The following is a 15,120-nucleotide window of genomic DNA, read 5'->3' on the forward strand; positions in this document are numbered from 1 at the left end:
AGAGGACAACGACGTCAGGAAGATGATGCCATGACTTGAACGTGAATTGGGTTTAAGTGAGGGAGGCCTGTGCAAAGTCACCAGTCTCACTTTCTCCTCCAGGACCATCTGGGTCCAGTGGCCAGAGACAGGTCAAGACAACGGGAGGTGGCCCCCATAGATATAGTAAGGCAGACCCAGTCTTGGAGTTCTTTGTGCTCACACAAAAACAACCAGAGGCTGGAAACTCCTGTTTCCTTCCCTGCCCTGCTGGCCATCCTGAAATTCTCCTCCCCAGCCTCTCTGCAGTGAGACAAAGATATATTAACTATGTAACAAAAACTATTCCAAGAAAACCAAAGCTAAAACTGAACAGGGCTATCCTCTTTTATAGTTACTGTAGCACCTGGTTCCCTGGTGATGTTTTCACATCTGGTGGTGTTTTCACACCTGGTGTTATTCTTGCTTAGAATCCTTAATGGAGGTATAGGTGGGCTGTTCTAGTTGCTAGGCTATACTATCCCACTTACTTTGTGATTCAGAACTTGACTCCAGGAAGCCTCTTTGCTGCTTTTCTGGGTCTCTGCAAGAATGCTGAAGATTCCAGAAACTGGCCTGTTTGGTCATCTTTGGAGAATTATGCACAGATTTGTGAGTGACTTAGAGCTGCCTGGGGGATTGGGAGGATGTGACTTACCCCAGGCATTATGTATCAGAGATGAGATTTAAACCAAGGTCTTTCGGACCGCAGAGCCAACCTTCCATCCAATATAGCTTGTTGCTTCTCATGGGATACTTGTAACTCCTCACTGTCACTCGTGGAGTATATAGATAGGAATAAGGACTGGATCTGTGAATGCCTGGGTACTCTCAGGTGAGAAAACTCTACTACTAATGCATGCTGGCATCTTCTCTTTGACTTCAGGTCTGACAGAGCTGTCTTGAACATTGAGGAAGTAGGTGACTTATTCAGGGTCACAATTTTAAATGTATCAGAGGTAGCATTAGAATTCAGGTCTTTCTGGACCTGAGGCCAGGTCTCTGTCCACTGTACCATCCTAGGATGCAAATATCTAAGAACCTTCTCTTCCTTTTGGACTTCTTCTGGTATTCTTAGAGCCCTAGACTCCCCTCTGCTTCTTCCCCCTACCCCAATTATGCCAAATCTTTTCCAATATCCAGTGTCCAGACATCCTTTCCAGTATCAGTTTTTCTCTTGTCTTGCCAACACCCTGCTCCTTGTTAGACTACTCCTTGCTCCCCACTGTTACTTCCATCCTCTCCCTGTGCTGCTGTTGTCCATCCATCAGCCTCTCCTCCTTTGAGGTTCACTCTGTCCGCATTTATCACCCAATCCAGCTCCTTCTGGCTATTATCTATTGGTCCAGGTCAAATGATAGCCACACCCTTCATCTCATCATCTTCCACTTTGAGAACTCAGAAATTTCTTTATCTGTTCTTAATCTCCCATCATTCCATCTCTCCCTATGTCTCACTCCTCTTGCAAAGCTATTATCATTGGTCTTCACCATCACCCATCACCCTTGCCATGGCTTTACTCTCCTCCCTTTTCAAACTTGAAGCTTTGTTGACCAGGTCAAATGTCCACTGCCCTCTGCTCTCGGATCCCATTGCGTTTTTGTCCCATATTTTTCATGCTTCCACAAACCTACCTCTGGATGTCTCTCACAACCTGCCTGCTCTGCTCCTGCTCACATGTTGCTGAAGGGAGTCACACATCTGGACTGACAAGGTCCACTAACAGTGTATGTTATCTGATGCCATCTAGGCCCTCACCGGAGCAAGGTAACCAGCCTTTTTACCCCAGCCTCCTTCATTCTCTAGATCACTCTTCCCAATAGCTGTTCCAAACCTTCTCTCCTCAAGTCATTTTTGAAGCTGAAGACCCACTTGATACTTTCCTGAGAAAACAAGCCATTAGTCACAAGCTTCCTCTTTCTCTCTTTAGATTCCACAACCCCTTGACATTATCTTGCATCTTCTTTTCCTTTATTCTAGTGTATGACAGACAGTTAGCCTTTCTCCTCATCAAGACCAACTCTTCTATGTGTATTCAGCTGTCCCATCTCCTCCCATGTTCTGGCAAATTACCTTTCTCTCTGTAGTCTTGAGTCTCTACTCAAGAATCGATCTTGAATTATCAACTGGCTCCTTCCCTGCAACCTACAAACATGCCCCAGAACAAAACCCCAAACCTCACTAGAATCTACTTTGCCCTCAAGGTATAGTTGTATATCTCACCTCCTTTCCTCAGTCAGACCCCTAGAAAAAACCGGCTTCTCTCATCCCTTCCACGTCTTGTCTTCTTGCTTCCCAACCTTTTGTAATCTGGCTTCTCACCTCAACTGAACCAGCTGTATCCAAGGTTACCAGCAGTTTCTTAATTGCTAACTCTTATGGCCTTTTCTCAATCCTTATCCTTCTTGATTTCTCTGGAGCATTGACCACCTTCTCCTGGATACTCTTACTCTCTCTCTCTTTTCTAGGTTGTGTGACCTTGCTCTCTCTTAATTCTCTACCTATCAAATGAGATAATTAAATTTAAAGTGCTTAGCCCAATGCCTGACACATAGTAGGTGCTTAATAAATCCTTTCCTTCCTTCCTTCCTTCTTTCCTTTCTTTTTTCCCTTCCTCCCTTTTTTCCAATTCCTCCCTCCCTCCTTCCATCCTTTCCTTCTCTTCTTTTCCCTTTCCTCCCCACTTATTTTGCTTCATCATTATTCATTTCATAGAACATAACTCTGGATATGCCCCAACCCCGTACTGGCCTCTCTTTTCTCATTGTCTGCTCTTTCATTGGATGAGCTTTTCAACTCCTGTTATGCTCTCTATGAGGATGACTCCCAGCCCGAGTCTCTCCTGATCTCCAGTCCTTGATCTCCAAACAGACTATTGGACATTTCAAAAGAGATGTCCTGTAGGTATTTCAAATACAACATGGCCAAGCACAGAACCCATTGTCTTTCCCCTCCAAACACAATCCTCTTCTGAACTTCCCCTTTTCTTTGAGGGCACCTGGGCATCCTTCTAGTTACTCAGTCCTTCCAAACTCTTCACTCTCCCTTACCCCACTTATCTACCCAACTTAGCTCCTCTTATCATTTCTGTCTCCACATTATCTTGTGCACTATCCCCTTTGCTTGACTTTCATGGACACTGTCTTAGTTGAAGCCCCCATCACCTCTCCCCTGGACTCTTGCAGTGGCCTCCAGATAGGCTGTGTTGCCTCATGTCCTTGCCCTCTTTAATCTATACACCACAAAATTGCCAAAGTGATTTTCTTAAAGGTTTAGCCTTCTCCTACTTGGTAAACTCTCCCTATTACCTCTAGAATCAAATACAAATTTCTTGGTTGGTTAACCCTTCCCCACCTGGCCCCAGCTTACCCTCTTCAGGTTTCCTTTTATACTGTCTAAGACTCAGCCAGATTTGTCTTCTTACTGTTGGTCACATGTGACCCTCCATCCGTGGTCTCTGGGCCTTGACCCAGGCTGTGTCTCATTTCTACATCCAAGAATCCCCTTCAAAATTCAGCAAAACTATTGCCTTTTGTCAGCTTTTTGGGAGTAAGAATTATTTCATTTTTTAAATTTATTTCGTCATTTTATTTATTTTTGACCCCTAATACCATGCCTGCACATAATGGGTGCCTTATCTACTGTCTGTTTAATATATTTGCATATGATTTCTGGCCACAGTCTATAAGACTGTGCTTAGGTCCCGAAAAGTGCCCTTTTTCTCCATCCTCCTTCCACAAAATTATTTTCTCTGTACTTGATATGTATTTTGTATTTACTTAGTGTTATAAATGCTGTTTCTCCCCAAAAGAAGTTAAGTCCCAGAGGGAAGGGGTCATTTCATTTTTGTCTTTGTAGCCCCTGACAGCCTCCTGTGTCTAAGGAGGCAGATGAAAAGAGAGTTGGCCTCTGAGTCAGGGTGACCTGGAGTCATTCCTGCCCTTGACATGTACAGATTGTGTGACCCATGGAGTGTCCAAAATGATGTGAGCTTCTGTACAAAGCGACAATAGCAGAGAAACAACTTTGAAAGATTGGTGCCAAGGGCTGCCCGTGTCTCTAGTGGACCTGTGATGAAATGTGCCATGCACCTCTCTCTGGACGCTGAAGTCAGGGGTCATACGCTGTGGGACATGGCTAATGCCTGACTTTGTCTGGCTTGACTATACATAGGTGTCACAAGGACTTTGGCTTTCTTTTTTCTTTTTTCTCCCCACTAGGACAGGGGTTGAAGAAACAATGTAGATTTTTGTTAATTGAAAAAAAAATTAATTGAATTTTTCAAAAATTATTTGAACTGCAGAGAAGTAGCTATTTTATATTTATAGAAGTTAAAATTTCTTACCCACATCAATGAAATCACCGCCCTGTATTAAAAAAAACCAGTCCCTAGTCCCTAGAAAGTGCCCTAGCACATAGTAGGCTTGTGAATGCCTCTCACCTTGTATTTCTTCCTTGTGTCTGCAGAAACACTATTTCCCCATTGATTACAGGATCAGCGTGCCCTACGAGGGAGTGCTCAGATTGGCCAACATCACCAGGCTGGTAAGAAACTCCCTTTCCCGTGAACCCATTCACATTGCAGGAAATGCAGGGCTCCATGTCACGTGGCCTTTATCACCTTGATTTTCTCTGGGGTATCTGAAAATCTGCCAGTGGGGATGTCTAGTAGTTCTGTGATCCCATAACCAGACTCCAGCGATGGAGAGGCAGGCTTTCCAAAGCATTCCCAAATAATCAGGGCAGGATTATAAATTCCTAGAAAACAGGGACAATGCCATTTTTGTCATCTTTGCATCCTCAACACCTAGTGTGTAACAGGTGCTTATTAAAGGCATGTTAGCTGTTACCCCCTCAAAAAAACTGGCTGTTTTAATTTCTGATAAGGGCTCATCTAGTCTCTCCTTCAGGATCTCCAGGGACGGACCTACCAGCTCACCCATGGCAGTCCATCCCAGTTACGCACAGCTGTATTTGTTAGGCACATTTTCCTGAAGTCAAGTTTAAATCCAATTCCATTCCATGGCGGGTCTGTCCATTGTTCTTAGCTCTTTTGTTTGGGTTCAAAAACCAACTTCTCTGATCCCTGTCTTACTCCCAGCCTTTCAAATACTTGAAGGCCGCTATTAAATATCTCCTTCCCTCCACTTCCTTCAAGTGAAGGTCCCTCACCATGCTGGTTGCCTTTTTCTGGATGACCTGCAGTTTGTCAATGTCCTTCCTAAAACTTTGGTGCCCCAAGCAGAATAAGGACCTCTGGACATGTTCTGCCCAGGGCTGAAATCAATGGAAATGTTATCACCTTTCACACTGGAAACTCTTCCCTGTAGCCTAAGATTGAAGTAGTTTTATTGGTTGCTTAGATCTCTGCCTCTTATAGCTAGGACACCTTGATACAAGAATTGTCTAATGATTTATAACTGCCAGTAAGATACTGCTGTCAGTCATACCATCAACAGGTACATACATGAAAAAACAGTTCACTTTATATTTTATATAAAATTTTTACATTTAATATAATAATAAATAAAATATTTTATATTTTATTATATTCTCAAAACATATACTCAAGGCAGACAAAAACCAGTGAGCCCCAAGCAGCAGTTGAAGCAATCATAGTTTTAGTTACTTGGGCAGGATAGGTACATTGGAATTTTGTAGAAGTCAAGTGGAAGGCAGGGATTTATACATCAAAGAATAGATAGAAGGAAAAGTACTGTATCAGGTAAAATAATAAACTAGTCAGTAAACACTGGTGTCATCACTGGCATTGGCCAACTAACCATTGATACTGGTGTTATGATTCAGTGTATCAACTTGATTCTGTAATCTCTAGCTAGTTATGTGAATCTTAAGTAAATGGAAACAAGACAAGGCAAAAATTTCCTTATCACAACCCCTATCCTGTCCCTGTGCAATTGAATTTTGAACCTAGCAGATAGACTTTATATTTATCCCCATTATATGTCTTCTATTGGACCCATCTTTATCAAGATCTTTTTGAATGCTGACTTTGTCCTTCCTTGTTAGCTATACTTCCCAATCTTGTATGATGAACTAATTTAATCATTGTGGTATCTTTTTCTTCAACCAAGTTACTGACTATCATGTTGAACAGCACAAGGACAAGGACAGATTAATGGAAGCTTCCCCTAAAGACTACCTTCTTGTTTGACATTGACCCATTCATCACTGCTGTGTGTGTCTCATGATGCATCCGGTTCTGATTTCAGCAAACTCTAACCAACCTACATCTTGTCCCCAAAGATATCAGGAGAGATTCTGTTATGTGCCTTGCTGCATTTTCAGTATCTCTACATAAGTTCCTGTAGCCCGATCATTGCCCCTTGACCATGGCCCTGCAATAAGAGTTCTTTCAGCAACTCTGCCCCTTGAAAGGTGGCCCTAGGGCTCCTTTGGAAAGTGTTTATCAGGCCCTCCTCATTTTGTAAGGGGATGGGATATTCCCAGGGGTCAGAGGCATCACACTTTGCCCAGGTGTAGATAACTTGCAGTTAGGCTGGACCCTTGGAATGGAAGGAAGGTGAACTTTGTGTCTTGTAAAAGGTAAGTGTGCTTTTCTGTAATAAAGCAGAAATTGCGGACACTTACATTCATCTTTGGAAGTCAAACAAGGAAGGTCATATTGGGAAATATTAAACACCCCTTATCAATGCACAGATCCTTTAGGACAACATTAGCTTTAAGTACTTTGGATTTCTTCTGGTTTCTTTCTAATTCAGTTCAAGAAATATTTAATAAACAACTTCCACGTCCAGGCACATGTACCTTTTACTCATGTCTCTCTGCTTTGGGAGGATGAGTTTGTGGAAATCTCCGAAAATGGCCAGGAAAAAGTCCTATATGAGTAGAAAGGTATGCTGGTGATACTTGGAATCTTGTGGTCTGCTCCCTGTACCCAGATCTGAGAGCGTTGGGTGGGGCTGGGCAGGCCTCGGTCAGTTTTAGTGAATCAAGGTTTGGTGTGGATGCAGGACTAAAGTTCAGCTAGAGTAATGCTGAAAAGGGATAGCAATCATACTACCTCCCAAAGGCACATCTTCTTGTGAACGTTCTTAATGGGCTCAGTGGTAGTCCAGTGGGCAGGCTCTGGCATATATTCAGAAACTGCCCCAAGTGGAACTCTCTACCTTTCCCCCTCATCTCCAACCTACAGATAATAGTCATGTAATTTATCAGCCACATCAAATAACACATCTAGACCAGCTAGATATTAAATCAGGCATAGTCAGGCAGCCTGGGTTGATTTCTTTTGCTTTCCTTCCTGTCCTCCCTCTCCCCATCCTTTCTCTTCATTGTCTGGAGGGGAAGCTTGGTGCTTAGTAGGTGATTGTTTGGAGGGGCATGATCTAAGGCAAGTTATATTTGTGATAATGACGATGACACTAATAACTCACGTTTCCATAATACTCATAAATTTTCAGGTTTTTTACTGTGTTTCCCTTGGTTCATTGCAGCAACAGGCAGAGGTGAGTCAGCCAAATCTGCGGTACCTGTGGGCCTCGCTGAATTGTAACACTATGGAGATCATCCAGAACGTCCTGTTGGAAAATCATCCATCCTGGAATTATATTAAGGAAATATATGAACTTCTGATCTATGTCCGGGAAATTGCAATGGTAAATTACTCCCCCACTCGTTTTTCTTCCTCTCCTTTTTTCCAGAGGGTTGAGGAGAAGGGATGCCATTAAGAGAGGTTTAGTGCCTAGGGGAGAAAGGCAACAGTTCTGCTGTCTGGTCCAACCACATCTGTCAGGAAATAAGGATTTAAACACCTCCTGTGTGCCAGACATCTGAAGTAGAGTTTCTTTTTGAGGACACTGATAAACTGGAGAGTGTTCAGAGGAGGGCTACAAAGATGGCAGAAGGCCATGCTAGAGGAAGGTTCTTACTATAGTAGGACTGATTGAAGGGATTGGGAATGCTTTTTCTGGAGAAGGAAAGAGTGGCTCTCTCCAAGATAAGCCCTTTGAAGGGCTGCCACATGGAAAGGGCATCAGATTTGCTCTTCTTGGCCCTAGAGGACAGTGGGTGGAGGTTGCAAAGCAAAATCTAGGCTGGATGTAAGGAAGAAACTGACTAAACATTGGAGCTCTCCCAGCGTGGAATGTTCCGCCTTGGAAAGTTGTGGGCTTCCTGTCACTTGAGACCTTTGAGCAGTGACTGAATGAGCAGCTGTTGGGTTTGTTGTATGGAGGAGTTGTTTGTGGACGCTTGGCTTCATTGCTTCCTGCTCCTCTGCCATTTTTAATCTACTGATTCTACCTCCTTCCAAGCTTGTTATAGGGTAGGGGTTGGACTAAATGGTCCCTGATATCTCCTGCTTCTGTGATTCTTCCTCATGGGCCTTTTAAGTATTAGAAGATTATGCCCTTTGGGGCAGTGGATCTGCTGGTCTTTAGGTTAAATATCCCAGTCCTTTCTGCTGTCTGATATTTTCAAGTCCTTTCACCTCTTCTGGCTGTGCTACCCTCCTAAGTATTGGTTTTTAAGCAAGGTGCCCAGAACCAAATGCAGGCATGGTCAACCAGCACCAAGGACCATCTGGTGTGGTCCCATCTCACAGAGAGGTCTTGATGGTTCAGTGTTTATCTTCTAGGACCTGCAGGTGGACCCACAGGTGGAGACAATCTTGACTCTTGCAAACTCAGGCCGGGATCGGAAGTTGGTGAAGCCAAAGGCACTTCTTGACAACTGCTACAAAGTTATGGACCTACTCTACTGCTTATGCTGTAAGGATGGCAGGGGGAGACTGGATGAGTGAGAGGGAGGAGGAGGATGGTTCTCTTCAAGGTGCTGAGGGAGCCCTCAGGACCTGGTTCAGGGTTTATTTAGTGCTGATGCATGTCCCACCTGTCCTATACCTCATGTCACATGTAATATGTGTCCTGTGCTTTTTCTTACCTTTAACTGGGGAACCGGGGCAGTTAGGTGGTGCAGTGGATAGAGCACCAGTGCAGGAGTCAGGAGGACCTGAGTTCAAATCTCACCTCAGATACTTGACACTCACTAGCTGTGTGACCTTGGGCAAGTCACTTAATCCCAATTGCCTCATCCTGGGTCATCTCCAGTCATCCTGATGAATATCAGGTCACTGGATTGAGATGGCTCTGGAGGAGAAGTGAGGCTGGTGACCTGCACAGCCCTCCCTCACTCAAAATGAAGTCAAGTGCAAGTCATGTCATTATTTCTCTGATGGCATGGTCTTCTTTGGCAATGAAGGACAAACACACACCCTGGGGAACTAGAAGTGTTTAGCTTGGAGAAAAGGAGACTCAGGGCAAAGGACCTGGTCAATGTCTTCTGGTTTATGAAGGGTTTTCATGTTGGGGTTAGACTTGAGCTTTTCTTGTTTTTTTTTTTTTTTTTTGCTCCAGAGGGCCAACTGAGGCACAATGGGTGGAAGCCAGAAAGTGGATGATTTAGGTTTATGTCTGGAAGAGTTTTCTAACAACTAGAGCTGTTCCTAAGTACAGTGGTCTGCCTTGAGGTAGTGGACCCTTCCTCATTGGAAGAGGCTGGATGATCATAGTGACATACCATGTGTTAAGCTTTTGCAGCCCTATGTATCATTATCATCATTCTTAATAAAGATTATTTTTTTAGGCATTGTTTAGCTGCTCTTCCACCTTTTCAAATTCTCTAACTCTCCCGTGTATGTCTCAAGAGGTGGTACTCACCTGGGAGAGATTCACATTTTGAACAGATTCCTTTAATTCTAGTGGCATTTTTTACAGACTTGAAATGAGAAGGTGGCTTTTTTTGGAGGGTAGATTTCAAGGAGGAGAGCAGATACATAATGAGAGAAGTGGGATTTGGACCATGGTTCCCTGATTTCTGTCTTCTCTCACAGGTAAAGAGAGCAACATCCGCAACTGGGAAGACTGCGTGGTCCCCCAAGCTCAGCCTCACAGCCACCACCCCCCTCCTCAGTGTGCTGGCCCAGCCACTCTGCTCTACTATCCTTCACAAGCCCAAACATCCCTAGTCTTGGAGAGAGAGCTGAGGCCCCCCGAGGTGGAGGCTGCCCCTTCAGGGAAGGCTAAGCTGGGGGAAGAGCGCTTTATACCCTGAGCAAGTCCTTCTAGCTTTGACTCTGCTCTGGGAGCCCAGTGGGACCACTTGGGCCTAGCCTCTCAAGCGTCTCAGACCTACAATTCTCACCTCGGCATTTGGGAGGGAGGCCCTTGGAATCCCCCCACCTCCATTCCCATCCTGGGAATAGTCCCTTGTGGAGCAGCTCAGAGAAGGAGACCCTCTTCCTTCTGAGGAGGTCTTGTGCCAGAGATGAGCTCAGCTGTCTTCTCACTCACTTATCCCCACGAGCCTAGTCTCTCTCTCTTTTTTTCCTTTTGCCTCAGAAGCCTGTAGCAACTGGAGTTGGTGCGGGCAGGCCTCAGCCCTCTCCCATGGGCTCCAGTAAGCAGGGCAGAGGGCTCCACCTATGGAGTGGGCCTGTCCCACTTGTCTGCTTTAGCCCTTGTCTTCATGGTAGGGAAACAGATCCCAGGCCCCTGCCAGTGCAGAATGAAGAGGTAAGGGGCTCCTCAGTACCAAGAGAGCTGAGTCAGTGAAGGTGGGGCAGAATGTGCAATCATTGCTAATGTAGCTGAGGAGCAGCTGATGGGGGAGCAACCAAATTAATTACCAGTTGAGTCTGTGCCTTCAGGTTCAGTAAAAGTCAGATTCATCCCTGCCATCTGCCTCCCTTCCAAGGGCAGAGGCCAAAAGCAGGAAGGGGAATGTTGTAAAAGTGCTTTGAGCTCCTCAGGGCCAAAGGACATGGGAAATCTAGAGCTGTTGCTGAGAGGGAGGAAAGATCCACCAGTACGTTCTGAGCTGGTAGCCTGGGGTACTATTCCAGGAGAGCTGGGAGGTGCCTGGGAAGGGGAAGAATTCGAGGTTGGGGAGCCTCCCTACTACTGGAGAAAACCCTGCTGTGCAGTTGGGAGGATCTTTCCACGTTCTATAGAATGAAGGGAGTGCTAATGTTCTGAGGTCAGAGGGATTCCTCTTACAGGCTTGTGGAGAAGCTCACTGGGACAGTTCGCTTCTGGCCCACTGAAAGCCCTTTGACCTGGGTTGGGGGGTGGTGGTGGAGTTCTTCTGGGAAGGGAGAAAAACTGAGGGTCCTGCTTTTTGAGGACTCCCATACCCTGAGGACTGCTCCCAGGAGGCCCAGGGAGAAATGTTTCCTTGGCTTCTGGGGCTGCTTCTTCCCTTGGCCTTTGAGATCTGCCAGGGGCTCTGGAGTGGCCATATTGTGGTGTGTGTGTGGGGGGGAGGTGGGGGTTAGGAATTGGAGCAAGGGGCTTCCCCTACTGGAGACAACAGCCTGGGGACTAGGGAGGAGGAATGGGGTGCATTAAAATGCCATGTCTTGCCATGCTGATTCTTTTCCATTTCTTTAATTTTTTTTCTATTAAATACTTGTTTTTCATTTTATTTGATTTGTGACTTTGTTTACCCAAATGAGGCAGCTGAGTGGGGGTGCAGCGCTGTCCCTCTGGACATCTTTTAGTTGTGTCCCATCGACTTCTGCCAGACTTTGAGCCACCAGGCAGGAAAGGAGGGTTTTTCCTTTAGTGCACTTTTATAGGATCAGAGATATTTGGAGCTGGCAGAATCATCCAGTATAACTCCTTTTATTTTGCAAGTGGGGAAACTGAGGCCTAGAAAGCTTAAAGTGTTTCCCCCAGACCACACAGGTTGTTAAAATGACAGGTGGAATTTTGAATCCAGACCCAGAGTTCTTTCCATGGTACTATGTTTCCTCTACCTACCAAGGTCTGACCTCTGTCCCTCCCCAATATCTTTCATATTCCCCTGCCCCATCTTTCAAGTAGGACAAGACGATGCTCACACCAGGTGCAGACTAACTCAGGAGCCTGGGAGCCTTCCTGGAGGCTAAACTTCACCTACCACTGCGGGAGGGGAGTAGTTCTGTCAGGTCATATCCAGCTGCTTGGGGTTTTGAGTTTCCTCTGCTGGCATGGGTGTTACACCCTTGGTTTCCCTTTGGAAGTCAATCCATTTGTCCAAGTGTTTACATTTGGAAGGGAAAGCCTGATCCACATACCCTTAGAGGAATGAGAACCTCTCCCCGAAGAGGCGAAAACCCTTAGCAGAGCCAAAACAAGGCTGCCAAGCAAACAACAAAAGGAACAGGTGTTTACGAAGGTGTCTGCTATGTGCCAGGCACTGGGTGGCATATCCATGTGGCAGATATGATCTCATCTAAGCTCTTCCCCTCTCAAACCCCCCCAGACATCCCCTCCCCCTACTCTCTTAGCTGAGAACCCTGCCTCCTGTTTTATAGAAAAAATGGAGGCCATTTGCTTGAGCCTTCTCATCTCCCATCACTGAAATCTCCTGCCGCTGTCCACCCCTGTGTCATATGATGAAATGGCCTCTACCTGTGATTTTATTCCATTTCCTTTGCCATCCCCACTTGTTTTCAATCTCTCCCTCTCTACTGCCTACCAACACGTCCGTGTCTCCCCCATCTTGAATCCTTCCATCCTTGCCAACTTTCATCCCCTTTCTCTTCTAACCTTTGTAGCTAAACTCCTCAAAAAGGCCATCTGCAAGAGGTGCCTCCCCTTCCTCTCTCATGTTTAACCCCTTACAGTCCAGCTTCCAACCTTATCATTCCCCCAGAGCTCCTCTCTCCAAAGTTACCAATTATCTCCTAATTCCCAAATCCTTATTCTCTTTGACCTTTCCCTTCAGCCTTTGACACTGGTAATCACTCTTTTCCTTGGTGCTTTCTTCTCTCCTGGTTTTCCTCCTCTCTGACCTCTTCTTCTGAGTCTCCTTTGCTGAATCCTACTGCAGATCACACCTTCTAACTGTAGCCATCCTGCAGGGTTCTATCCTAGGTCCTTTTCTCTTCTCCCTCCATACTGCTTTACACAGTGATCTCATCAACGCCTGTGGATTTAATTACCATTTATGCTGATGATTCTCTAATCTACCTATCTTGCTCCACTCTGCTGAATCTCACATCTCTTACGGCTTTTTAGACATCTCAAGCTGGGTGTCCAATGGATATCTTAAGCTCAGTATGTCTATAACAACTCCTCTAATTTCCCTGTTACTGTTGAGGGCAGTACCATGTTCCCAGTCCCTCAAGCTCACAACCTAGGAGTCATCATGGGCTCCTCACCATCTCTCACCACCTCCTCCCCTCACCCCCCACCAATATCCAGTCTATTGCCAAAGTCTGTCAATTTCACCTTTGCATCATCTTTCAAATATGCCCATTTATCTCCTCTGATGCTGCCACCACTCTGGTGCAGGCTCTCATCACTTCATGCCTGGATTATTACAATAACTGTGAATGGGACTGTTACCTCACATCTTTCCCCCACTCCAATCTGTTCACTATTCAGCCACCAAACTAATTTTTCTAAAGCACGGCTCATCCCCCCCACTCAATAAACTCCAGTGGCTCCTGGTCACTTCTAAGAACAAATGCAAAATCCTCTGGCATTCAAGCCTTTCATGACCTAGCCACCTAGCCCCTTACTGCCTTTCTAGTCTTATTCATTACTCCTTGACATACACCTTTCTCTGCAGTGACATTGACCTCTTTGCTGTTCCATGAACAAAACACTCCTTTCCTCAGCTCTGGCCATTTTCTTTGGGTGATCCCATTCCTGGAGTGCTCTCCCTCCTGGTCTCCACCTGCTACCTTCCCTGGCTTCCTTCAAGTCCCAACTAGATTCCCACCTTCTACAGGAAGCCTTTCCAACCTCTTTTCATTTTAGTTCCTTCCTCTATTTATCTTGTCCGTAGCTTGTTTGTGCATATTTGTTTGCTTCTTGTCTGTCCCATTAGATGGTGAGTTCCTTGAGGGGAACATTTTTGCCCCTTTTTGTATCCCCAGTACTTAGCACAATGCCTGGCACATAGTTGACACTTAATACTTATTGTCTGATTGACAAGCTGTGGGTCTTTGTGTCCCTTTGTCAAGGAGGTCAAGGAAAGAAGTTTCCTTCTCATCTACTGTTCCGGGGCCCACTCCATTTGGGAACAGCTCAAGAGGTCAGACACCCAACATCTGCCTCTCTGCAGTCACTAATTAAATGTTTCTACTTATAGGCAGAGGATGCCTATTCCTTTTTCCACCAGACACCTTTCCAAATACCTGAAGATGTCTATGAGAGTCTTTGTAACTTCTCTCTCCTCCCTCCCCCAGGCCCTCAATGCCAAGTTGTTGTTTTTTCCCTCCAAGCTAAACATTTCTAGTTCCTTCAACTGATCTTATATGGTGTGGACTGAAAGTCCTTTCAACATCCTGATCATGCTCTTCTAGAAATTCTGGGGCTCCACTCCTGGGTGCTTCCTGGCTCCACTCCCACCCCCAGATTTATGTCTTATCTAGCCAGGAGCAAAGCCACAAGGCTCCTTCCTCTCCAGGACTCTATTAATATTCTCCTCACCCCTTTCTAGTACCCCTTTATGTAGTCTCCCAATAGAATGTAAAATCCTCAAGGTCAGAAGCTATCTTGTTTCTTGTTTGCATGTGCGTGCATGTGCGTGTGTGTAATGTATACATACATATATTCCCAATGTTCCAATGTGTCTGGCACATAGTAAATACTGAATAAACGCTTTCTCTGCTCCAGATGCCTTTGGAGATTGCAGAGAGCCAGGATGATCCCCTATCCCCCCAAACCTAGCTATCCCTTTTTCATAAAAGCAGCAACTGGTAATGCTGGGTGGGAACGGGCATGAGTGGTAACAGCCTTAGCCATAGTCAGGGCCTTTCATGACCACCCAATCGGTGGTCATTCCAGCTCTGCTGTGCAGTCCTCTGAGATAACCCATTACTTTTCTGGACAGCTAATTGTTTTCTAGCTGGGTGCTTTTGATCCTTGTAGTTCCCACCCTGAGCTGACACTATACCTTTCATGGGAGCGGAGAGCGTGATACCAGGAAGCCAGGACCAAGCAAGTGTCCATCTTCCTAGAGGAAGGCGCAGAAAGGAGTAAGGCAGAGAGAAGAAAAGGGATGGGTAGAGGCGAGAGCAGCTGAGTAAGAGGAAGCCAGGCAGGAGTCTCGAAGAGGCATTCA

The 15,120-nt window shown here is 45.5% G+C and overlaps 1 protein-coding gene across 6 annotated transcripts in view; it reads left to right on the plus strand.

Moving 5' to 3' along the window:
- The window catches only part of IL34 (interleukin 34), a 62,958-nt gene extending 51,474 nt beyond the window's left edge, over positions 1–11,484 (plus strand). For all 6 annotated transcript variants that reach the window (XM_072636606.1, XM_072636601.1, XM_072636607.1 and 3 more), the window contains 4 exons: positions 4,486–4,563; positions 7,497–7,658; positions 8,639–8,771; positions 9,893–11,484. In XM_072636606.1, coding sequence (XP_072492707.1) covers positions 4,486–4,563; positions 7,497–7,658; positions 8,639–8,771; positions 9,893–10,113 — 594 coding nt within the window. In that variant the 3' untranslated portion in view covers positions 10,114–11,484. The remainder of the gene's footprint in view (positions 1–4,485; positions 4,564–7,496; positions 7,659–8,638; positions 8,772–9,892) is intronic.
- Positions 11,485–15,120: the final 3,636 nt, after the last annotated feature.

Source organism: Notamacropus eugenii, chromosome 1, assembly GCF_028372415.1.
Source record: "Notamacropus eugenii isolate mMacEug1 chromosome 1, mMacEug1.pri_v2, whole genome shotgun sequence".
Taxonomy (NCBI): domain Eukaryota; kingdom Metazoa; phylum Chordata; class Mammalia; order Diprotodontia; family Macropodidae; genus Notamacropus; species Notamacropus eugenii.